This window comes from Centroberyx affinis, unplaced genomic scaffold, assembly GCF_046629955.1.
Source record: "Centroberyx affinis isolate AG114_WGS23_722 - 3 ecotype Tasmania unplaced genomic scaffold, CSIRO-AGI_Caff_v1 ptg001762l_1, whole genome shotgun sequence".
NCBI classification, from domain to species: domain Eukaryota; kingdom Metazoa; phylum Chordata; class Actinopteri; order Beryciformes; family Berycidae; genus Centroberyx; species Centroberyx affinis.
In genome coordinates, this window is record NW_027280161.1 from 268,371 (window position 1) to 293,543 (window position 25,173).

The 25,173-nt window shown below is 40.0% G+C and overlaps 1 protein-coding gene across 1 annotated transcript; it reads right to left on the reverse strand.

Moving 5' to 3' along the window:
• Nucleotides 1–436: 436 nt before the first annotated feature.
• muc5.1 (mucin 5.1, oligomeric mucus/gel-forming) lies at nt 437–23,427 on the reverse strand. The gene is made up of 48 exons (XM_071529065.1): nt 23,304–23,427; nt 22,954–22,992; nt 22,598–22,859; nt 22,329–22,443; nt 20,559–20,649; nt 20,361–20,467; nt 20,057–20,270; nt 19,838–19,963; nt 19,531–19,648; nt 19,298–19,436; nt 19,066–19,170; nt 18,856–18,925; nt 18,564–18,701; nt 18,283–18,447; nt 18,067–18,161; nt 17,803–17,929; nt 17,449–17,704; nt 17,236–17,285; nt 17,026–17,126; nt 16,770–16,921; nt 16,192–16,330; nt 16,003–16,110; nt 15,722–15,901; nt 15,407–15,646; nt 15,131–15,287; nt 14,761–14,889; nt 14,242–14,392; nt 13,899–13,942; nt 13,551–13,739; nt 8,699–13,321; nt 8,329–8,561; nt 7,556–7,724; nt 7,176–7,420; nt 6,726–6,909; nt 6,338–6,539; nt 6,067–6,245; nt 5,890–5,959; nt 5,506–5,645; nt 5,373–5,404; nt 5,115–5,283; nt 4,284–4,382; nt 4,116–4,156; nt 3,641–3,763; nt 2,688–2,786; nt 2,411–2,539; nt 2,149–2,188; nt 1,549–1,669; nt 437–1,376 (listed from the first exon to the last, which is right to left on the reverse strand). The coding sequence occupies exons 1-48, from the start codon at nt 23,383–23,385 to the stop codon at nt 1,199–1,201; spliced, it is 10,965 nt and encodes a 3,654-aa protein (XP_071385166.1). The 5' UTR covers nt 23,386–23,427; the 3' UTR covers nt 437–1,198.
• Nucleotides 23,428–25,173: the final 1,746 nt, after the last annotated feature.

The following is a 25,173-nucleotide window of genomic DNA, read 5'->3' on the forward strand; positions in this document are numbered from 1 at the left end:
TTGACGGAGTGCTAAGGTTTGGTCTTGGCCCTCATGATGTGGAATCAATAGACTTCTGTTTGTCAAACCACAAAGTTGTTGTTGTTTTTAAAGCACTGTGCCTTTCCCAGCTCTAAAAGCCTGGTGCTCCCACTCCACTCAGAGTGCTAGTATTAGAAGTTGTACACAAGGACAGCCTCCCATGTGCTGCTCCGGGCTGTAAAGGCTGTATATAGGCTAGTGATGATTTTACACATTTGAACTCTGGCTCTCTGATCACAAGCTCTGAAAGAACTGTTCATATTCATAATGATGGTGGATTATTTTAGGCCACTGGAATAACATGATCTTTTAAAAAAATTTTTTTTTTTTTTTAACATGTAAACATGTGAATTCACATAAAGTTACAGCTACAGTAAATTGCCAAGACATAAAAACAAAGACATATAACCATAGATCGGCTTGAGAATTTTAATGACACTGAAGAGACATTTCTGAAGTTTGACAAACCACAGATAATGGAGAACGACAGCTTGGATGCCCTTTACATGTTTTTCTTTATCATTAGACTATATTCAGAGGACTATGAGAAAATCTACAAAGGTGACATTGTTGGGAATGATGGTCAACAAACAAAGACAAAATCTGTTTTGAATTTTTCATGTTTGACCTCAGTTATACGCCTAATGTCTCTTGCAAAAGAAAGTCAAACTATCGCTACTACATATCTCAACTCATTCATGTCTTTTTTAAAGGAAGAGAAACACCCTCTTAGATATAATACACACATATATTCTTACAGTTTTGAAAAGTCTAGTCTACATTTTAGAACAATTAACCATCTTCCCCAAAAGTTAAGAGCCACGACACCAATATGTGTTGTCAATAAATGATAATGTGTTGATGGTCATTGTGAAAGTACACAGGTCCCATATTCCAGGGGTGTGGCGAACATTTTATCAGCAAAAGTGAGTGTAAAATCTCAAATTAACATCTTGGCTATACAACAATGTTGGAATTAATTAGCATTTGTTGGCACTGGTCAGCTGAAAACAGCAAATTTCAGACCGCACCGTTAAGTCACATGCCTTAATTTGCCAGATAATACACAATAGTTTGCCTTTCGTCATCATATATTGGAGTCTTGGTTCTTTTTTCTCGATTAGATTAGTCATTTAATGAAGCTTAATTTTTAATGTTTGCATTTGAAACATTTCAATTAGTCTGCGGTGTTCTTCTCACACTCAGTGACATGGCATCCACACGTGTCAATTGAAATGTAGGAGTGCATCCTCTTCTTGCCATCAGAGCAGATCATCTCCACCTCCCGCTTACTGGTGGACATTTCTTGACAGCAAGAACATGAATGCATTAAGCTGTTCTTTTCTGCAGAGTATCTGTAAATAAAGACAAAGCAACAGCAATATTATGGAGCTGGACTGGGGTCAGTTTCAATCAGTAATTAACTAGGCATTCCTTTCCACATGATAATTTCACAGGTAATTATAGAATGATTCAGTAGGTTGTATAGCCCCCAGAATCTCTGTTCAAAGTGACTGTAAATCTCACATTGAGGAAGTCCCACACGATCCCTGACAGGCTGAAATTTCCACTGGTACAACTGACTTGCAGTCCTTTATCTGCAGATAGGTGGTGTTCTTGTTCATTTGACAGATGTAGCGAGGAGTGCCTGTGAATGATATAAGTATAAGTTTGTTAAGATACTGCAAAAATGACATTTAGTACTTGCCTGCAGGCAACTGTCACTTCTGTCCGTCAAAGTTTTCCTGTGTTTTCATGGGAAAACAGCATTATGGGTTTTGGCTTTGACAGGTCAGCTAATGACAACAGATGCCAAGTGAGTCCTCAAGTTTCACAAAGAGTCTAAGATCCTTCATCACTGAGGCATTTTTCTTTGTTCCACTATCTAGACATGGTATGAGTTCCCTGTTCCCTGAATTTTTTTTAAATTCCCCATCCAAACCAATCCAAATTCCATTGATTAAGAGGAAAGTGGCTTTTACAAGTTGTGAGTGAAGTTACAGAAACTGAAACTATTTGGGAGTCAAATTCAAGTGGAAATAGACATCACAATCTATTGAAATGTAACATACAAACTGCAGAATAGCGTATTATTTGACAATTTTTATGTAGTTAACTCATACTTACAGGTTTTGCAACAGCCATTTTTGTCACTTTTTTCAGTTCCCTGTAATATAGGTAACGTGGATTACAAAATAGATATATAGATAGATATAAAGTCACACATCAGTTACTACTATTACTGCTTCTTTATCAAACAAAATCAAAAACAGCAATAAATTATGCTTAAAGGCATTATAAAGGTAATACCTCTGTACCTCATATTTGTCTGTCTCGGTACATATACTGTTTAAGCCCATTTACTTTAGATATCAAGTCCCATACTCACAGGAATGCAATTGTGTGGATCAAATGCAGCACACTGAATCTGCAGTTCAAGGACTGTAAGCTTGTCCTTTATCTTTTCGCAGTAATACTTGGTACAGTTGTCATTTGGTGGTGACCAAGACTGTGAAGGCTATCAGAGGTGCAGAAGAAGTCAATTAGGGAACATGGAAAAAGTTTGACTGAACATTTATAGAGCTAATAACATGGTTTAACTTTAGGGAGATGTGTAAGGCTGATTCTGTATCCACTTGTGGGTGTTTCCATTACATTGAACTCACCTCAATAATGTGAGATGTGTTGTCTGCCAACACAACAACACAACTTGTCTCTTTACACTTTCCACAACATTGTCCAGGAAGAATTTCATACACAGAGCCCTGTTTGAAAGAATGACACACATTAAAACGCTCTGTAACACTGTATATTGATTCAATTTGTAACATAATTAGTAAAAAATAGAGAGAAAAATTATATTTCCCCATTTGCAGACAATTTCACCCTTAAGTACTGTTTCCTTATGAGTTTAAGAACAGTCAACAGCTGAAATAAACTGTGATTATTAGTCAGCACCAGCATTTCAGGCTTCATCTCCAATATTTACTTATTGAAAACTATTAACATGTGCACAGAAGAAAAAGAATAAGGTTGATATAGACTGTATGTCAACAGCATGATTTTTACACTAGACATTTGAAAAGAAAGCAAATGTGTGACATGACAGTAGATACCTGGACCAGAGAATATGGCTGTTGCCTGTTCACTAGCTCATTTTGTGGTATGCAAAGTAAAAAAAATATTTTTTATTTAACTTTCATTTAACCAGGTTAGTCCCGTTGAGATATGGAATCTCTTTTACAAGGGAGACGTGGCCAAGAGGCAGCAGCAAAGAGTTAAAAAACAATAAAAGCAGACAATAATAAATAAAGGTTAAAAGTTAAAGGTAGAAAAACAAACAAAGCAGAAGGGAAGGGGTGAAAGTGGCACAGTGCTAAAATTCTACCATGCAAAAACAACATACTTAAAACAATAACCAATAGATTTATCCTCCATTGTGTTAATAAGAGATTTGAAGGCATTAAGTGATTAAAAAGTGAAAATGCCATGCAATGTCATGTAACAAAAGTGAAATATTGCTTTACATATAACTAAATTCTACAGTTTGATTTACATTCTATGATGAATGTACTATTAAAACACTGATAAATACTCAAATTTTGCCATGCAGAAGTACCTGTGGACACTGGGTGGAACATGGTATAGGTGAACACTCAATGACGTTCAACTTGCTGTCGGGATGCTGAGTTTCACCACAGTGGCATCTTTCACATGTGGTTTTGGGAACATCCACACCTGGCTATAAAAGAATACAAATGTATGATGATATGATGTGAAACAGCCCTATCTATGATATATTACTAACATTTCATTGTTTTTAATGGAGAAGGTGTGAGTTTTAGGAAGAGCATTTGAAAATCAAGTCAGGTGATATTATTCTTTTTTTTTTTTAGAAACAAAACATGACATAACACTTTATTGAACAATTTTGGTACCCTGAATTGAGGGATTGTGTTCAAAGAGGGCTGTAGTTTAACTTTGGATATGGTGCCAAAATATCAAGGTGACATTGTTCAAATATCTTTCTTTTAATTAAAAAATTGTGTTATTGAAAAACTTTTAATTTAAAAATCTTGCAAAATGCATCTTACCTTGTACTCAGTGCTATTGAAGACACAGACGCCTTTGGGCACTAGATAAAGTATGAACAATTTGATTGTATTAAAGGTTTATTCTTATTTTAGTTCTAGATAAAGGAAGTGTATGTTCACACATTAAAAATAGAAATAAATGTAACTAAAATTAATTGAAGAGCTTACCACAAGAGGGGCAGCAACTTTCGTTTGAGGTGTTACTCTCCAACTCAAATCCCAGTTTGCACTTCTCTTTTGCCGATGAACAGCGTGTTTTATCACATACTGTTGATAGAGGTTTGAAAGATGTTTCCAGGGTTTATGAGTAATGCATGAAACAAAAATGTGATTACCAAACATTGTTAGCTGGGGAATTGTTAGTTACAGTTACAAGAGTTACTACAGCTGCAGGTACTTTTGGAAAATAGGTGATTACTTGTTAGATAACTCATGAATATGTTTGAAAAGAAAAGGGTCTCTGTTGACCATTATTAACTCAATTTTTCATAGCTTGAAAAAATGACTAATCATGGTTGCAGATAAATTGCTAAATTGTTCATTTAAATTTATATTATATGTAATTTGCAAGTTATTCCAGCTACATAGAGAAAAGGTAGAAAAAGGGTTACAGACAGAAAACAGAAAATTAACAGAAAATAAATTGAAAGTAATCTCTTTACATCACTGAGTTGTCATGCGTACACCAACTTTGAACTGCTGTTTTCTGTAATGATTACACTTTGACAGATTAAGTATGTGAGAGACGTAACAGTCATGTGCTTATCTAATCGTCTTTTGAAAACTGCTGCCACATTAGTATTCCTGTTTACTTTTTGGCATTTCTACTTTATTGGATCGTCATAATAGAGAGACACAGGGAGGACAGGGCAGAGAGAGAGGATAATTGTAGCTGCTGCAATAAGGACTTATAAGGACAATAAGGACCAGGTGGCCCATACCTGCCTCTCTTGAAACAGAATATCGATAGATGTGGGTGTGGCACCTTGGATCACTCACCACATTTGGATGTCTCACAGCAGTCCACTGTAGAGTTCACCAACACCTCACCTTCCTTGTCACAAGTAATGGGTTCTTGAGGAGAACATTTTATGGGCTCACACTGAACACTCAGTGTGTCCTCATCACAAACACACTGCTGACAGTCAGTCTGCCAAGTATCGCCAAGCTGGTTTATAGACGGACAAAAGAATTAGTGGCAATTTCAGACCAACGAATGAACCGTGAATAATTAAAAGTTAATCATGTAGCATTTACCTGTTTTGGTTTGCCATCAGGTCCAGTGCAACCTTTAAGAATAAAAAGAAAAGTAGGTGTCTGCCCTCAGTTTACTTGTACCTTCATCTAAGAATAATTGGATTTTTCTTCACAAAATAGAAAATGTTCTTACAGGAGGAAACGCAGGTGTCAGAGTTTGAACTGAATGAGATCATTCCCTCTGGGCAGAAACATCCCTCCATAAATGCGCTGCAGGCTGGGTTCTGCCGGCCTTTTTCTCCCTGGCATGGTTCCACATATTTCTCATTGTATCTAAATATGAAGAACATTTACAGTAGACCAACAAATTATATCTTCTGCAAAATATATTGGGTACTGACTTTTTTTTCATAAATAAAATGCTACATGGCACTGCACAATGAGGTAGAGAACAGAATAGTACATACTAGTGTAATACATGGAATATAATCATTTTGTTTCTCTAAAGTTGTTGACAATTATCAGTTCATTGATGACATGTCAGTTGCTTAAATGAATAACAGAACCAAGTTTTTACCTTGCATTACAAGTTGGTGTAATAGCTGGGCCACATGGCCTGTAGATATTGTTCTCTGGACAGGTATATTCTACAATAAGAGAGGGAAGATTAAAATAATGAAGTAAGCTTATCCAGCAGTCTGTAAAGTATCAATTAATAACTTTGAATGACTTCTACAAAACAAAACCGTCATACCGCATTGTCCTTTTGTAGAATTCCTCCAGTCGATACAGATGGCAGCTTCACCACACTTGCTGGCATATACCTCCAAACTAGAGCAACCCACTGTGGTATTTGGCATGTGGCAAATGTCAAATTTACAGGCCTTATAGAAGGCTTGTGGTGGGATTACTTTGTGGCACTCCTTAAACACCCTTAATGTACAAAGAAACCACACTGTTATTAAGCACAGCTGCAGAATGAACTGGTGTTGTTTCATATTGTTTGTTACACTGTGAATTCTTACCCGCTCATCATAATTTCACAAATATAATATAACTCAGGGTTGCAGGTGGGCTCAGGTTTAGGGGGCACAGGCCCAGGTGGTTTTTCACAATATGGCTTGGTGTTATTGGGTACATGCCAGTGATGGGCCATCTCAGAACATGAGGGATGAATCTGTCCATTTGGTAATCTGCAGTCATTTTTTCTGTCATTGTCACAGGTACCTTGTGAAGGTAAATATAAACATAATATTTGTTACAACACTTGTGCTGCAAATATGGTACATCCACTTGTACTTTCATACTAAATGAAGTACCCTTTGTATTTTGCAGCTATCAATTCAACATCTGGGTTCTTATTTACCATACAACAAAAATATTAGTCTAACAGGAAATCAGTTATCAACTTACCACACTGTCCCTCTGTGTTGTTGTGGAAAAGGGAATGTGGCAGGTCGATGCTGAATGAAAGCCCTTTGAACATCACAGTTGCTTCAATCTCTGGGATTTTCAACAGCATCTCAATTTTAGTACTTGTGATGATGAGGTCATCATTAGAGAAGGTTGGGAATATCCGCTTGCCATTAATGTGCACCTAAAGAATTACAGTTACAGTGGGGTGAGAAGGGAAGTAACAAGTCACAAGTAATTTTGGGAATACCACAACCGTTCATCAACCCTCAAATCAAACATTTGTAATACTGTAATACTGTACATAAAATAACTTTGCCAGCTTCATAGTAGTAAGAACAGAGGCGGCAGATGGCCCAGTTACCATTGCCAATCATTGAATACAATAAAACTGTTGCAAGAAAATAAAAATAACTTGTGTTTAGAGATCTTTGTTGTGATAATGGTTACCGTGTTCACTGTCTTTGGGACCCTCTCCTGTGTAAGAATAACTGTGTAGTTTTTGTAATACACAGTCAAGGCATGAGGGCAAGTTACGGTTCCAGAGGAATCACAATTCTCGTTGTCAATATGAACACGGAAATTGTGTCGAGGGATGATCTCTTTAACCAAGACGTATGTGCAGTTTTCCTGAAAGCTGTAGTATGTCCCATCAAATGTCTGATAGTGAGGATCTCCCCAGCCAGTACATATACCTGCAAAGATGAAATAATGGCATTAAACGTTACATCAAAAAAAGAAAAAAAAGATTGACAACATTGTTTTTATATACTTTTTTTTTGTTTTTAAATTTTGTTTGAATGTGAAATAGTGTATTCATTTGAACTTACATTTACACTCCAAGTGAAAACAACAGCCTGCTTCATCATACACCCTAACCGGTGGGTACCTATTTTCACATACAGGTTTAGTCACGGGTTCACACTTCACTGGTTCTGTGATAACTCTACCATTGTCGCATGTTTCAGTGTAGCAGTTGCTTGACCAAGATTCACCATCCTATCAAGGAGAAAGTGACACTTTTAGCAGGTTTGAGGTGAACACTTCCACTGCCAAGTCAGTATTAATCCGTGACTTTTATTTTTGTATTTAATTAAATGTATATATTTTGTACAGTTGTAAATGATGTTTGGAATAGTGATGAAAGGACTAGTTTGTTAAAGGAACAGTTCACCCCAAAATGAAATGTACAACCACCAAACACAAAGTGAGTTACGTCTCCTGGTCCTGGCTGTTAAGAGGTGTCTGTGCTTAAATGTGCCTTGCGCCTCCAATACAGGGGGTTGGGTGTGGTGCACACTTGCACAGCAAGGGAGCAGCTGTTAGCCGCCTAACAGAGCACTGTGCATAAAAATTTGATTTTTTTTTTTTTTACTCTTTGGCTCTAGCTTTACACAATTCCAACCAACCAAGCCCCATTCACTTCAATTGTGTGGGAGAAGGCTGAGATGGAACTCCAGGAGCTAATCACTGTGTGTTTGTTGGTCGTATGAATTTCAGTGGAGTTTCGTCTGACACTGGGTCGAGAAGATAATGATAGACGTTTCATTTTGGGGTGAACTGTTATTTTAAAGTAGATTTTTATTTAACTAAATTTAAATACCTTTCTAGGTGGCTTGAGATAATCACAGTCTCCAGGAGGTTTGGATGTTGTAGTCTTATAAACTGTTGTTGAGGCAATTTGTGTTGTACTACTAGTGCTTGTTGTGCTGGAGGAAGAAGTTGGTGGAGTGGTAGGGGGACATGGTCTAGCATGCTTCTCAACATTACATGCTGAATTGCAAAATGAAGTGAAACACCAGCCTGCTCCATCAGTCTCATTATAGATGAAACTACCTAATATGAGTATAAAATTGCCATAGTTAGATCAAAATCACCAGTTATGTGATAATTTTTTAAATAAACACAATTACAAAGATACAAATATTTTTTAAAAGAATTGTTAATAGGACTAACACTTGTGTATAGCTTACCAGGAGAGAAAAACTTATCCAGGTACTTGCAGAAACACACAGTTGTACGGCCTGGATATGCTGATGATGTTGAAGGCAGGAGAGTTGAAGGTGTGGTTGTTGTGGTAGGCTTTTCTGTGGTTGTTGTTGTTGTGGGCGTTTCTGTGGTTGATATGGTAGGCGTTTCTGTGCTTATTGTTGAGGTGGGCTTTTCTGTGGTTGTTGTGATGATGGTGGGCTCTTCTGTGGTTGTTGTTGTTGTAGATATTTCTGTGGTTGTTGTGGTGGGCTTTTCTGTGGTTGTTGTGATTATGGTGGTGGGCTCTTCTGTGGTTGTTGTTGTGGTGGGCTTTTCTGTATTTGTGGCTGTGGTAGTACTGGGCTTTTCTGTGGTTGTTGTTGCAACCGTGGACTTTTCTGTAGTGGTGGCTGCAGTGGTACTAGGCTTTTCTGTTGTTGTGGTTGTTGTGGTGGGCTTCTCTGTGGTGGTGGTTGTTGTGGTGGGCTCTTCTGTGGTTGTGGTTGTTGTGGTGGGCTTCTCTGTGGTGGTGGTTGTTGTGGTGGGCTCTTCTGTGGTTGTGGTTGTTGTGGTGGGCTTCTCTGTGGTGGTGGTTGTTGTGGTGGGCTCTTCTGTGGTTGTGGTTGTTGTGGTGGGCTTTTCTGTGGTTGTGGTTGTTGTGGTGGGCTTCTCTGTGGTGGTGGTTGTTGTGGTGGGCTTTTCTGTGGTGGTGGTTATTGTGGTGGGCTCTTCTGTGGTTGTGGTTGTTGTGGTGGGCTTCTCTGTGGTGGTGGTTGTTGTGGTGGGCTCTTCTGTGGTTGTGGTTGTTGTGGTGGGCTTTTCTGTGGTTGTGGTTGTTGTGGTGGGCTTCTCTGTGGTGGTGGTTGTTGTGGTGGGCTTTTCTGTGGTGGTGGTTATTGTGGTGGGCTCTTCTGTGGTTGTGGTTGTTGTGGTGGGCTTCTCTGTGGTGGTGGTTGTTGTGGTGGGCTCTTCTGTGGTTGTGGTTGTTGTGGTGGGCTTTTCTGTGGTGGTGGTTATTGTGGTGGGCTTTTCTGTGGTGGTGGTTGTTGTGGTGGTGGGCTCTTCTATGGTTGTGGTTGTTGTGGTGGGCTTTTCTGTGGTGGTGGCTGTTGTGGTGGGCTCTTCTGTGGTTGTGGTTGTGGTGGTGGGCTTTTCTGTGGTGGTTGTGACAATAGTAGTGGGCTCTTCTGTGGTTGTTTTTGCAGATGTCTCTGGCACAGTGGTATCCTCAACCTGGCCTTTTGTAGATATCACTGTTGTAACTGATGTAACCTCAGGCTGTGTAACCATGTTTAATGGTGTTGTGATGGGTTTTTCAGTAGTTGTGACTGCAGTGGTACTGGGCTTTTCTGTAGTTGTTGTTGTGGTGGGCTTTTCTGTGGTTGTTGTTGTGGTGGGCTCTTCTGTGGTTGTTGTTGTGGTGGGCTCTTCTGTGGTTGTTGTGGTGGGCTTTTCTGTAGTTGTGGCTCCGGTAGTACTGGGCTTTTCTGTGGTTGTTGTTGCAGCCGTGGACTTTTCTGTAGTGGTGGCTGCAGTGGTACTGGGCTTTTCTGTTGTTGTGGTGGGCTTTTCTGTGGTTGTTGTTGTGGTAGACCCTTCTGTGGTTGTTGTGGTGGGCTTTTCTGTGGTTGTTGTTGTGGTAGGCCCTTCTGTGGTTGTTGTGGTGGGCTTTTCTGTGGTTGTTGTTGTGGTAGGCCCTTCTGTGGTTGTTGTGGTGGGCTTTTCTGTGGTTGTGGTCGGCTTTTCTGTGGTTGTTGTTGTGGTAGGCCCTTCTGTGGTTGTTGTGGTGGGCTTTTCTGTGGTTGTTGTTGTGGTAGGCCCTTCTGTGGTTGTTGTGGTGGGCTTTTCTGTGGTTGTGGTGGGCTTTTCTGTGGTTGTTGTTGTGGTAGGCCCTTCTGTGGTTGTTGTGGTGGGCTTTTCTGTGGTTGTTGTTGTGGTAGGCCCTTCTGTGGTTGTTGTGGTGGGCTTTTCTGTGGTTGTTGTTGTTGTGGTGGGCTTTTCTGTGGTTGTTGTGGTGAGCTTTTCTGTTGTTGTGGTGAGATTTTCTGTGGTTGTTTTTGTTGTGGTTGTAGTGGTGGTGGTGGTGGTGGTGGTCCTTTGTTTGGTTGTTGATGGTGTAGGAGTAATTGTGGTTGTAGTTGTACAAAGATTGCTGGGGCCAGTGCAACATCTGACTCGAATTTCATAGTCCAAACAAATAGGTGGTATGCCTTGGTCTTGGTTGTGACAAATCAGCCCAACTGCTGGGTCGCATGTAACCTTTTGACCTAGGTCAGCCAAAGATAAATCTTTGAACTGTTTTGCTCTACATTCTATTTCTAGAGGTTTTCTGCAAGCCGTCAAGTCTGGTTCCTTAATTTTTTCTATGGTTTCATAATCCCCACCATTTGAATCAGGATAATCATTGTTTATCCAAGTGGACCATTTACAAATACATTTGGGGGATGGTGTGGATATGGGGGATAATGTCTGTGTTGTGGTAGTAGTAGTGGTGGTGGTTGTTGTGGTGGGCTCTTCTGTGGTTGTGGTTGTTGTGGTGGGCTTTTCTGTGGTTGTTGTTGTTGTGGTGGACTTTTCTGTGCTTGTTGTTGTAGTGGGCTCTTCTGTGGTTGTTGTTGTGGTGGGCATTTCTGTGGTTGTTGTTGTGGTGGGCTCTTCTGTGGTTGTTGTTGTGGTGGGCTCTTCTGTGGTTGTTGTGGTGGGCTTTTCTGTAGTTGTGGCTCCGGTAGTACTGGGCTTTTCTGTGGTTGTTGTTGCAGCCGTGGACTTTTCTGTAGTGGTGGCTGCAGTGGTACTGGGCTTTTCTGTTGTTGTGGTGGGCTTTTCTGTGGTTGTTGTTGTGGTAGACCCTTCTGTGGTTGTTGTGGTGGGCTTTTCTGTGGTTGTTGTTGTGGTAGGCCCTTCTGTGGTTGTTGTGGTGGGCTTTCCTGTGGTTGTTGTTGCAGCCGTGGACTTTTCTGTAGTGGTGGCTGCAGTGGTACTGGGCTTTTCTGTTGTTGTGGTGGGCTTTTCTGTGGTTGTTGTTGTGGTAGACCCTTCTGTGGTTGTTGTGGTGGGCTTTTCTGTGGTTGTTGTTGTGGTAGGCCCTTCTGTGGTTGTTGTGGTGGGCTTTTCTGTGGTTGTTGTTGTTGTGGTGGGCTTTTCTGTGGTTGTTGTGGTGGGCTCTTCTGTGGTTGTTGTTGTGGTGGGCTTTTCTGTGGTTGTTGTTGTGGTGGGCTCTTCTGTGGTTGTTGTTGTGGTGGGCTCTTCTGTGGTTGTTGTGGTGGGCCCTTCTGTAGTTGTGGCTCCGGTAGTACTGGGCTTTTCTGTGGTTGTTGTTGCAGCCGTGGACTTTTCTGTAGTGGTGGCTGCAGTGGTACTGGGCTTTTCTGTTGTTGTGGTGGGCTTTTCTGTGGTTGTTGTGGTGGGCTTTTCTGTGGTTGTTGTTGTGGTAGGCCCTTCTGTGGTTGTTGTGGTGGGCTTTTCTGTGGTTGTTGTTGTTGTGGTGGGCTTTTCTGTGGTTGTTGTTGTGGTAGGCCTTTCTGTGGTTGTTGTAGTGGGCTTTTCTGTGGTTGTTGTTGTGGTAGGCCTTTCTGTGGTTGTTGCGGTGGGCTTTTCTGTGGTTGTTGTGGTGAGCTTTTCTGTTGTGGTGAGATTTTCTGTGGTTGTTTTTGTTGTGGTTGTAGTGGTGGTGGTGGTGGTGGTGGTGGTCCTTTGTTTGGTTGTTGTTGGTGTAGGAGTAATTGCAGTTGTAGTTGTACAAAGGTTGCTGGGGCCAGTGCAACATCTGACTCGGATTTCATAGTCCAAACAAATAGGTGGTATGCCTTGGTCTTGGTTGTGACAAATCAGCCCAACTGCTGGGTTGCATGTAACTTTTTGACCTAGGTCAGCCAAAGATAAATCTTTGAACTGTTTTGCTCTACATTCTATTTCTAGAGGTTTTCTGCAAGCCGTCAAGTCTGGTTCCTTAATTTTTTCTATGGTTTCATAATCCCCACCATTTGAATCAGGATAATCATTGTTTATCCAAGTGGACCATTTACAAATACATTTGGGGGATGGTGTGGATATGGGGGATAATGTCTGTGTTGTGGTAGTAGTGGTGGTGGTGGTTGTTGTAGTGGGCTCTTCTGTGGTTGTGGTTGTTGTGGTGGGCTTTTCTGTGGTTGTTGTTGTTGTGGTGGGCTCTTCTGTGGTGGTGGTTGTTGTGGTGGGCTTTTCTGTGGTTGTGGTTGTTGTGGTGGGCTCTTCTGTGGTTGTGGTTGTTGTGGTGGGCTTCTCTGTGGTGGTGGTTGTTGTGGTGGGCTCTTCTGTGGTTGTGGTTGTTGTGGTGGGCTTTTCTGTGGTTGTGGTTGTTGTGGTGGGCTCTTCTGTGGTTGTTGTTGTGGTGGGCTTTTCTGTGGTTGTTGTTGTGGTGGGCTTTTCTGTGGTTGTTGTTGTTGTGGTGGGCTTTTCTGTGGTAGTTGTTGTGGTGGGCTCTTCTGTGGTTGTTGTTGTGGTGGGCTTTTCTGTGGTTGTTGTTGTTGTGGTGGGCTTTTCTGTGGTTGTTGTTGTGGTGGGCTCTTCTGTGGTTGTTGTTGTGGTGGGCTTTTCTGTAGTTGTGGCTCCGGTAGTACTAGGCTTTTCTGTGGTTGTTATTGGTCCTGCAAAAAACACATCAAATTTTGTCCACTTTTTTCACTAACTATTGTAGAGGATTAACACACATTTGTTCAGTATACAAATGTTTACATTTACTTTTTCTGTCTGGCCCATTCAAAAAAGAAAAGACTAAATCATCAAAATATTCACAGGATCTCAGAAAAATCTAAATCAATTGATATATCAGAGTTTTCACATCTACACTTTATTTTAAAAGTTTCTCATTCTCACCAGATGTTGAGAAAACAAAAACTGTTGTAGTTGTTGTAGTTGTTGTAGGTATAGGGCAAGGTTTTATGTTCCCGATAATAGTTCCATTTTCTGCACAAACAGCAGTGATACAGCTTCCATCTCCATCATGGGTGTTGTAGATTGTAGCTCCATAACGGTATACATGTCCTTTATATGAACAATAGCAGGCTACAAAAGAAAATGTGTGTATTTACTGAGCTTGTGTTTTTTCCAATAGGTTCAAACCATTATCCATTTAATGGAACTGGATAAGGTATAATAATTTTCTGGTTGAATAACAATAATAGTTATAGATATCATAGTAATAATAATAGATATCCTACTTACCTTGGACATCATAGGTGCAAGTCACCTTTGTTGAAGAGCAATGACTTAAAAGTAAAGAGAAGAAAATATTTTTTCTCTTGAAATTATATTATACATCTTTATAATTATCTTCTATTTATCTAAATATCTTCTTAACAATTATCTTTAATTAACTTGATATATATATCAAGTTAGTTGACAATATATATTGTCAAAAGTTTTTACTTTACATTACAGTTGAACATCATGGTTGTATTGCAGTAATATACAGTATATCATTGCATCACTTTTTGAAAAACAAATGTCATGGTGAATAACATCTTTTGCACCACCTGCAACATTAATAAGATGGGAAGTGACATACCATCTCTGACAATTTTCCTTTGAAGGCATGATGCCTCCTTCCTTGTAATGCTTCCCTTCATCATCATAGCAGCCACACTCCTCCTCTGACACACACTTCATAGTAACTTCTTCCAAATAAGATCGTTCCGGAGGGCATCTTGGATAGCAACCTAAGAAAATTAAATGTTAATTCAGAACTCAGGCACAGAATAGGTACAGAGAGGAATTGTGGCATAAATCATCTGGGATTGTGAGTAGAGAAAGCAAATTAGTAATGCTCTCCCTTCCTTCGACAGCCACTGTCAAGGTGCCCTTAAGCAAGGCATTTTACCCTCAACTGCTCCAGTGGAGTTGCTCAGTGGCCATCAGTGGAAGACTATGGTTGTACTGCAAAGTTGTAATTGTGTTTAATTGCAAGAATGTGAAGAGGGGTGTCGTTGGAAAAGAGCAGACATGCTCAGTCAACTTTCAGTCAACTGGATAGATAAAAGCTTAACAAATCAAACATGCTATCGCTCTTATGGCTTGCTAATTGTACCTTCCAATGCTGGAATTTGATTGGAGCATATTCCAGAGGGATTCCTGCACGTCTTCATACATGGTTTTCCACAAGGCTCATAGTGCCATTCACACTCTCCAGAAGGGTTATAATAATCACAGAATAGAGCTAGGAAGAAGAGGAATGTTAACAAGATATGAGTAAAGATTACTTAGTAATGTAAATAATCTTGTAATAATGGTTACCTATGGAGAGTTGATGCTCATACAAGCATGCAATTGAAGGTAATTGAAATGAATTGGTAGCAGATCTGTTACAGAGTGTGGCTACGTTTATAATACTTTAAAACATTACAATTAAAGTGACTGATGCTTTGCACTCATCTCCCCAATGCAAATGAAAGACTCACGGCAGATTGTGGGAGTCCTCCATTTCACGCAGACTCCAGCCTCATTACAGGCAGCTGCATAGGCTGCTACAGCTGAGCAGAAGCACTCACAATCTCCTCCAGTATTGCAGGCACACGAGTCTCTCACACAGGCATAATAATAGTTTTGAGGATCCACCTTTTCGAAAGAAACAGTTGTAACTGCAGTTAGAGATGGTATTGTATTTCGCCAGCTTATTATACAGCAAGTCATTGTGTAAACTGTTGTATATATATACAATGTATATATTGGTATACCTGTGAATGGCAGCCAGCAAATACTTTACTGTTGATAATGCTGCAGTGTTTCAGTGCCCATGCCTGCCTGTGTGAGTATGAAGTGCAGGGGTTTTTCAATGTGTTAGAATTAGGGCAACTGGGTGACACTTTCCAGCTGTTTCCAAACTCAAGAGCTTCAACCACAACTTCTTTGTTTCTGGTGGTGAAATCATTCTTGATATTTCCATCGTAATTCCCACACAGACCACAGACTTTTCCCTGGAAGAAAATTAGATCTAGTTAAATTGTAAAATGGCAACCATAGTGATTTTTAACTGAGGCCTGCTCACTCACCTTGAATGTGGAGCTGAGTTTGATCATCAGGGTTGTCTTCTTATTCCAGATGAGAATCAGGCCATTCTTGGCCTCAATAACGAGATATATACCAATAGTGTGGACCTGATAGGGTATATCTAGTCCTTTGCTTTGTTGGATAACTTTGATATTTTCCTCTGACAGTACAATTTCTTTGTTCTAAAAGAAACAAAACATGTTGATTTGTAAAAAAAAAAAAACCCCCAAAGGTTACTTTCAATGCCTCTCAATATTCTCAATGTCTTTACAGTGTTATATACCCCTAAGTAGAGCTTGATAGCAGTGGAGCAGATGTTGTCAGTAGTTCCACATGGAATGTTCTCAGTGAGAACCCTGAAGGTTCTAGCCGTATTGTTCCCACAGTGATCCTGCAAGATATTGATGTCAATATTCCAAGACTGAATCTCCACAAATCACAAACAATGACTAAACACAAACCTGCATTATACCTGAGTGAAGACGTAGCCACAGTCACCATTGAAAGAAAACTTCTTCTCATCAAAAGTGATGTAATGTCCTTCTCCATATATGGTACAGGTCCCATCACACTGAAGATCTGTGCATTTCCATTTTCTCCTTGTGCAAGTGCTATGATTATGAGATAATAAGGTTGCATTTCAACATAGTGAAGAGACTTTCAACAAAAACAGACATAGCACTACATCATAGTAGAGCTAGATGGTACTCAGTCAGTAGTGTGCCATCTAGTGCATAGATGCAATCATCACGATATGCCAGTTCCTCATGTTGATTTTTCCCTAAAAGTTAATAATTTCTTCCATGTTTCACATCAGGGGATGCACACATTTTCATGACTGGGCCTGAAATGGGATCTGAGATATGTCTGTTCAAACTCTAGCCACTTTTAAGCATTTTAGTTGATTATATAACACTATGTGGCCAGTCAGCACTATATTTGTAAAATTGGCATGGCAAACTAAACTGAATATGTGCTCTCCAGTGTCCTGGTGTTGTTTCCAATCCATTCATAACTTAATGAGACATCCTGGTCATGCAAATCCCTTACCAAGTATTACAATCCACTTTGACAGTCTGTCCAGGCTGGTATAGGACTCCGTTGTGTGCACAGGGACAAAGCTCCTCCTTGATACAGCCTCCTTTACCATCTGACAGCAGACCAGCAGGACATACACAGCCTGAGATACACTGTGTACTGATCTATAAAACACAGCATGAATGTACTTAATATGTGATTCTACTGCTTTAGAATATGTAACATTCATATAATATTCACCAACAGTTATTATCCAATGTCAATTTACACATTCTGTGTCCAGAGTCTGGCAGCTTTTCTGGCACTCGGATCCTTTGGCACCGGGCTTTGCACTTGAGCAGTTGAAGAAAACCATTGGAGCTGTGCATGCTGAGGGCAACGATAGCATGTTAAACGACACCACTGTATGCTAAGCATGTTTCATATTATAATTTCCTGTGGGACAAGTATTACAATGACCAGAGTGCTCTGCACCTACATTCATCGATGTTATTTCCAATACAGCTTAATTTTCCACCTTTGCAGGAGCTAGAATGTAGAGACAGAAAGGCAAGAGAGATAGAGAAAAGAAATACATTTTTCCATAATTTCTTGCCATAGAGTGCTACAGCAAGGCCAAACTAGGATGATTGTTGATCAGTTCAAAAATAATGATCTGCTATAATTTATTTGTTTACAGTGAAATCCTCACCAAGTTCTTCCATTGATCCTGGTGACCTGCCCAGGGCGAACCACCATGTCTCCCACATAGCAGGAGCACTGTGAGGCTGGAACACACACTCCCTTCTCACTCAGGTAAGTTCCTTCAGCACAGCCACAGCCATCAAGCGGGGTAAAGTCAACATGGCATGTTAAGTCAGACTGGCTAAGAGAGCGACAGGTGCGACGACAGCTAGTCATTCTGTAGCCATACACCATGTTAGCAGGGCAGCCAGTTGAGTATTTCTCTGTTAAAACAAGACAGACATATGCCTCACTTAGCTTTTACACACACAAATCTTTAATTTGATTGACATTGACGGTTCATCATTGAGGCAGAGCTTACTGCAAGTGATGTCTCTCCATCCTTTTAATGAGACACCTGCAGCGGCACATGCATGAACATAGGAGGATATGGCAGCACACATGCACTCTTCGCTCTTTTCACAGGCACAGGTGTCGTGAATGCAAGACTGAGGAGAAGAGCAGTCACAAGCTAAATGTATAGTTGATTAACTTGTAAACAAAAGTACATAAACACACACAAAACAACAGCTTAATTAATTTGTATTAGATTGATCACGTGCAAAAAAAATACATCACATCTTACAGCTTCATAGACATCTGGGTTTATTTCAGAATGGCACTGGGAAAAAATCCCTTTTGGGTCTGACAACAAGGAGCACCAATGGTTGGCATATTTCTCTATGAAAACAAACAACGAACAAAGATGATTGTTAAATGTTAGGGTGTGATAGAGTAATAAATGATATTTAGATAGTGTACGTGACGTCTGTGACTTTTGTCTGTGAGTCCAGTCGCCTACCCTTCTCTATAACCAAACTGCAGGGGTTCCCAAATATGTTTGTCACATCGGGGCAGCTTGCTTTGGTCTTCCAAGTGTTGGCAAATGTCACAGCCGTTCCCTCTATCAATCCATCACGGGTTTTGAAGTCATCAGCCTCCACATCATTAAAATCTCCGCAAAGGCCTGGAAAGAGGATATGCAAACAAATACTCAGATATGATTGCACTGATTAAATATATTAAAACAACACATTCGATTTATTAAACCATGATCAAAATACTGCAAGAATGCACACATACCGTATATTTTTCCTTTATGGGAGGCACTGGCTGTGATATAGACCTGCATTATGGGTGTGAGCTGTATCTCAAGGTGAAGCCCATAGGCGGTGTGGATAACAATGTAGAATGTTGATGGGCTGAAGACTGTCATGTCATCTGTGAAACAAAAACACATATTCAAACGCTTGCATAGAAACTGGTCTTCATTATAACATCTGCGCTAACACGAGTTAGTCAACAAGTGACTATTTTAAAAGGGAACAAAATAGACTATGTGGAGAAATAATGTCTGAAAGAAATAGCCACTCACCCATGAGAAGTGGCAATTGAGCAATCAGTTTATTACAAAAGACTCTTCCACTAGCTTCAACTACAATCATCTGCAAATTAGAAAAATGACAGTATGACTGTTACTTAACTGGTCAACCATCTAACTAAACTTTTTCCAATAGATATGAAATGGAGAATATTACAGAAATATGTTTACACTTTCTTTAGAGAGACCCCCAATATAATTTACCCTGTGTTTGGGCAATAATACAGTAACTGGGCCCAGGCAAGTCTCTTTATCTGTTTTTCCACATCTGACCAGGTCACCAATAACTGTGAACATCCCATTAGTTTCCTGGAATCAAAGTAAGACATGGACAAAAATGCACTTATTTACAAACTGATTCCTTATTTATTGTTATTGTATTAAAGTTAACTTAGTGCCCTTATAACATAAATTAGTTTCAGTTTGAATCCCTCACCTTGGAGAGAATATAAGAGCATTCTCCATGGAAGGTGTATGTTTTGTCATCATATGTGGAGATGTGAGAGCCACCCAGTACGGAGCAGGTAGCAGGGCAGTCCAAAACCTTACAGCTCCACTGACCCTGAGTACAGGTACTGACAAAAGAGTTCAGTCACTTCAACTGGCCAGACCACCTTAAATACATATGTTGTGATTGAGCAGTATCTGGATAAATATGTAAATTGTTACCATTTCTGACATGTCCTTGAGTATGATTCCCCGGGTTTGTATGACTTGCCGTTGTGTCGGCAGGAGCACTGGTCAACAGGAACACACCCAGACTGTGTAATGTCGTCAAAGACAGTTCCTTGGGAGAAGCATGATGAAATCATTAGTCTTGAGCCAACAGTAAACTGATATACACAGTGCAAATCCTGGAATAGCCATACATGCGTGGGCATTAGCAGATTATTTTTCAGATCTCAACAAAAGGGATCAGCTGCGAAAAATGTGCCGAAGTGTCAAATGAGCCGGTTTGAAAAATCAGGGAACTTACCAGATGGACAGAAGCAGCCATCTGTGCAATGATCTTCACACAGTTGGCTTCTCTCTGGGTTGCTGCAGGTGTCAGTACAGGGACTACCACATTCATTGTACTCCATGTTGAAAGGACATGTTTTTGCTATTCAGTAAATACAAATGTATACAATTAAAAAAGAGAAATCCTGTTTTATAACTATAAAACTGCAAAGCTAAACATTTTGTTCTTTTTTACCACATAGTTGAGCAGTCTTCCAGCGCTGTGGTTTCCCGCCTGCATGAGCGCACTGACGGGAGTACTCTGATATGGTCGGACACAGGCATGAGATGCCGCTGCTGTTGCAGTGGCACAAGTCCTTCACACAGGCTTTGATGAAGGAGTCAGTATCCATCAGGTCTTTACAGCTAAGGAATGCAGGTCCTGACAGAAGGTTCTTACAGAGGCCTGCCTGTGGGTCAAAATAAATGTTTTGTTTACTTCGACCCAAAGACAAGCCTCTGTGTCTAAAGTGCTTTAAAGCCAATCCATCTTCACATACCTGATCTTTACAATTCTGCTTAGTCTGAGGGGAAACCTCTTCACAGTCTTCAGTAGGGCTGTTGACTTTCCAAAATTCCCCATATTCTTCAGTACTTACACGATCCCCTGTAGGTAGAGGAAAAATAGTTTTTAGCAAATGTGAATATCAACATTGTACGTTTTTTATTTTTTTTATTTTGCTTTATTCAATATTTACCCGTTTTAATGAACTCATCATAAATCTGGACTCCATTTAAGTCGCCACACAGGCCACATGTCTGATTCTTGAATTTTGCATCCATCTCAACCTTACGTCAAAGTGAAAATTAGGTTTGAATTACTAAATGACAGTACATAAAACATATTTTGCTGCTGGGGCCATTTGTGCATAAAATTTCTAAGACTGAGAGTAGTAATCGAGGGTCACAAGGTGAGGTTACATGACTATGTAAATGAGACCCACAGAAATTGTCTTCGTCAAATTTGATCAACACTGTCAGACAGTCATGAACTCTCATGGTCAGGTATAGCCATGAAAACCCTGTTACCACTTCCTAATAAATATCATGGCACAATTACACATCTATGGTGAGTTTGATATTGTTGATATCTTAAATACAATGATATTACTATGGTAACAACCCTGACATGTCAACACCATCCCTCTATATTAAATAGAACTGTAACTGTATCATTAACATAATCCTTTGGCTTTGAATGTATGCTTCTAGTGTTTACTTTAAGTTTACAGTCATACAGAACTGTTTGCACTTAGTCTGTCAAACTGGTGTGCGTAAGTCTTGTGATGTGTAAGCACTATTTAACCTAGTTGAATTCCTTGTGCACGGGTTGGCATGATAAAAGCAATTTTGATTCTGATACAAGACATAAAAATACACATTTCAATTAACTAGCAACTGAAAAAAATAGATATAATAAAGTAGAAAGGTAGTATTTTTACAATACTGTGGTTTTTGTCTGTTGCCAGTACTGTGACAGACATGTAGATGGTCATTTTTGCATCACATCGCCACAGAAACACATATTTGATAATCAACCCACTAATGTCTTCACTGTTGCTGTTGTTGTTAATACATGTGCACTGATGTCAATTTTAAAAGCAAGAGAGCCACTGTGGGATAATGACCATCTATCTGCTTTTGAAACATCACATGCCGAATGAACATGGGGTCTGCTACTGAATTATCATTCAAACACGTAAGATTAGATGTTTAATAGGCTAAATATTTGGGTGAGAGAGAGAGAGATTGTCCAACGATTGTCCAATCACAACACTGGATGAAAAATAATTTAAACAAATACACATGGCCACTTTGATTTGCTTTGAAAGTCTGTGAAGAAAGTGAAGATGGACATAAAGTTAATCATCCAAATGGACAAATACAGGGAGCTACAGCATTGTTTGTACAAAGACAACATTAAAAAAGATAAGGCTTGGGATGTTGTTGCTTCATCTGTCCCACTATGCGTCCCTTCCCTAGCCTTTTCCCTGTGGCTAAAGCTGGCGGTAAGTCGAAAGAAGTGAAAGAAGTTGAGGTTTATATGAGTGGCTGCACTCATCATACTCATACTCAGGTGCATTGTGGTCCACTTATGAAATAATCTCTCAAATAATATATAAGGTTTTGCCCACTGTGCACTCTGCCCATGCCTGTGCCCGCCCGTGACATATTCGGGAGGGTGCCGGGAGCCCTTAATCGACTGCACCCATTGTATTACATGTTTGAGTGCTTCAGTGAGAGTGTGTGTATGTGTTAGGGGCATGATGATCAAACTGATCATCTCACAGTTGACGTAGCTGTACATATGTGAAGCAGAAAACATTTGAAATCAGTCCTCTACCCAAAGACAGGAATCTGTTAAACACTTAATTATATTTGTGGTCTCTATCTGTCAGTTACCTGGTAATACCTATTATGATCAGTTTCTATAAACCGAACCAAAACAGCATTGTGAAAATGCATACCCAGAGGGAGTCGTCTTCATTCCACATGACGACCAAACCCAACTTTGCTACGATTTTGACATAGGAGACGGTCCTCTCAATTAAAACGCCAAACTTGCTGAATGGTATGGTGACCCTGGGGGGAAAAGAAAACGCGTCCTTGTCAGTGAGATGATGATATCATTAACAAGCACTGTAACCAATACAGCAGAGGGCAATGACATGTCACATTATCAGAATACTTTGACAACAATAATGTACTTCTATTAACAACTTAGCTATGGACTCACGTTTTCTCATTGACACTGATGGAAGTGTTGGATAACTCCACCAAGGTCCCATCCAGCTTCATAGTGACCTTCTTAATGGTGGTGAGGCCATTCATCTCCTGCCGCTGGAGCTGAATATTGAAATCCTCATAGCTGCCCTTACATTTGGATGTGAGGACGTAGTTACAAGTGAAGGGAAGCTGGAAGAAATCTCCGTCGAAGGTCTTAAAGTGGTGGTTTCCCCATGTACTGCAGAACTGCTCATTGTGAGAGGTTCTCAATTCTAATTTGTGTAGAAAATAGCCATCATTAGAGTTCAAACTGCACATCATTTATGTTTTGCTATGTTGTCTTTTATCTCAGAGAAAATACATCACCTGTGATTAATGGCTTTTTGGTCACCGACTGAATCATGACTTGAAAAGAAGAGAAAAGAAAGACATTTTTGCAATCATTGCATGTTAGCATTTCTATTGTCATTAGACAAGAGCAGGTCTACTTTTATATTTATATGATATGTACTTAAAAAGAATCACCATATCATCCATGACATTGGAGACATTTGATGAAGTTTCCTTCCTTCTACATTTATGATCTTGTTTAAACCCACCATGAAAATCCTCTCAACTGACAGCGCGGGATGACACCTGAATAAGTTTAATCTTTGCATTGAAACTAACTTCAATGCAACTTCAAGCCATCTGTGTATCCCAGTGAATGTACTTACCGGTGTGTGCTGCAGATGCGAGTCCGATGCAGAGGGTGAGCCATGGCATCACCCATCCAAGTGTCATCCTGGTGTTTCTCATGTTCCAAGAGTGGTCCCTGCTCTGAGAGGGACGATTGAGACACCTGGCCCCACACTAAGACGGTCATATAATATAGTTTGGTGTATGTTTGTAATTAAGGAGGGGTTAACTAGATACATTTTGGGTGTCACCCCTTTTGGTTTTGTTGAAGAGGCTGCTTATGACAACACTACATTTGTTGCGAGATGTGTTTGCTGTGACTGTGTCACCAAGCATCCTATAAATCATGCTCAGACTCCCACAGACTCTCTGACAACTTCATTTTTATGTTAAGCTTTGGTAAACATTAGCATACATTCCTATAAGTAGGAACAATTGTTTTTTAATTCAGCCCCATACATTTGCGGTTTATGATATTTGCTTAAATTATGGCATGCTCTTTTGTATTTTCAGGCCCTGTTCTTTGTGAGTGTGTACATACTTAAACAGGAATCATGTTCCTTTTCCACTGAAGCAGAGCATGTTAAGATAAGCTCCAGGTTGTTGCTACATATCCGTTAACCATTGGAGGAAATGTTTTGACATGAATTCTTTGTCTTTGGAGGGTTATTTGTCTTATAAAGCACCGAAACATACGTTGACCAAACATTTGCCAAAGACTGGGATTAGTGACATGGGCAGTGAGAGCCTAGCATGGCGCTGTATTACCACCCCTTATATTCCACCCTAGTAAAACTATTACCATTGTATATTGATGAAACCTAACATTTAGCAATACACAGAATGTGATGTAACCATCCCTTGTGCTTTTAAACTAGGGTGAGTGCCTGTAGAAACATGGCTTAGTAGAGCTAAGTGGGGGAGGTGAAAGCAAGTATGTCACTGGGCATCTCCCAACACACTGCTCACACAGTAAATAATTTATGAGGTTTTCTTCTCATTATTTTTTCCAAAATGCCTCTTAATATATGGTCATAGACTGAAAATTAGCCTTTCTGACATTTCCAAGAATGTTCGGGGGCATGGCTGCATGACGCTTGCCTACCTCATTGTGGATTTGAGTCTGACTCACAACCTATATGACAAATGTCTTGCCCTCTCCCATCAGTCCTGGTTCTCTCCATGGTCTGCTGGGTGGCAAAGCAGAAATGCTGTACCAAAAGTAACAGGATTGCTCCTCTACAATACCAGGGAGGTAGACGCCTAGAATGGTCTGTTCACAATAGTCCTTGGACTCTGGCAAAAGGATAAAAAATGTTAAACTGTAAGACTATGAATGTTTTTGTGGTGTTTTTTTTTCTTGACAGTAGGATTAATTATCCTGGTTGGGCATGATGACATTTCATTTTGTTCAGTGTTTGTCTTTCAGGTCTGTGCTTGTTAAAAGAAAACCAAGTGTATCTGTGCATATTTACCCTGCAGTTCCAGTACCTTATTTGACTACTGTCTACTGGCACATATCCAACTGGACAGTTCATGTTGATCACTGGGCGAGTGTTGCTGTTATATGTTCTGGGGAGATGAAGATGATTAAAAAGCAGAGGTGGGGACTTGAGTCACGTGACGTGTACTCAAGTCAGACTCGAGTCACAGTTTTAATAGTTTAAAAGTCTTGACAAAAGATCTTGTGTTTGTGTAAATGACTTAGAGTGAAAGTTATTAAGAGATTTGTCCCAACAGACGACTTTCTGAATTTGTATGGAATGATTGAATTTATTGAGGTGACTGATTATCGAAATCAAACTCATGATGCTCTTACCAAGTATTTTATCCTATTAAAATGATATTACACTGAAGTTTTCTCCAAGAAATTAATTGATACTGGACTGTATTTGTTCTGACTTGACG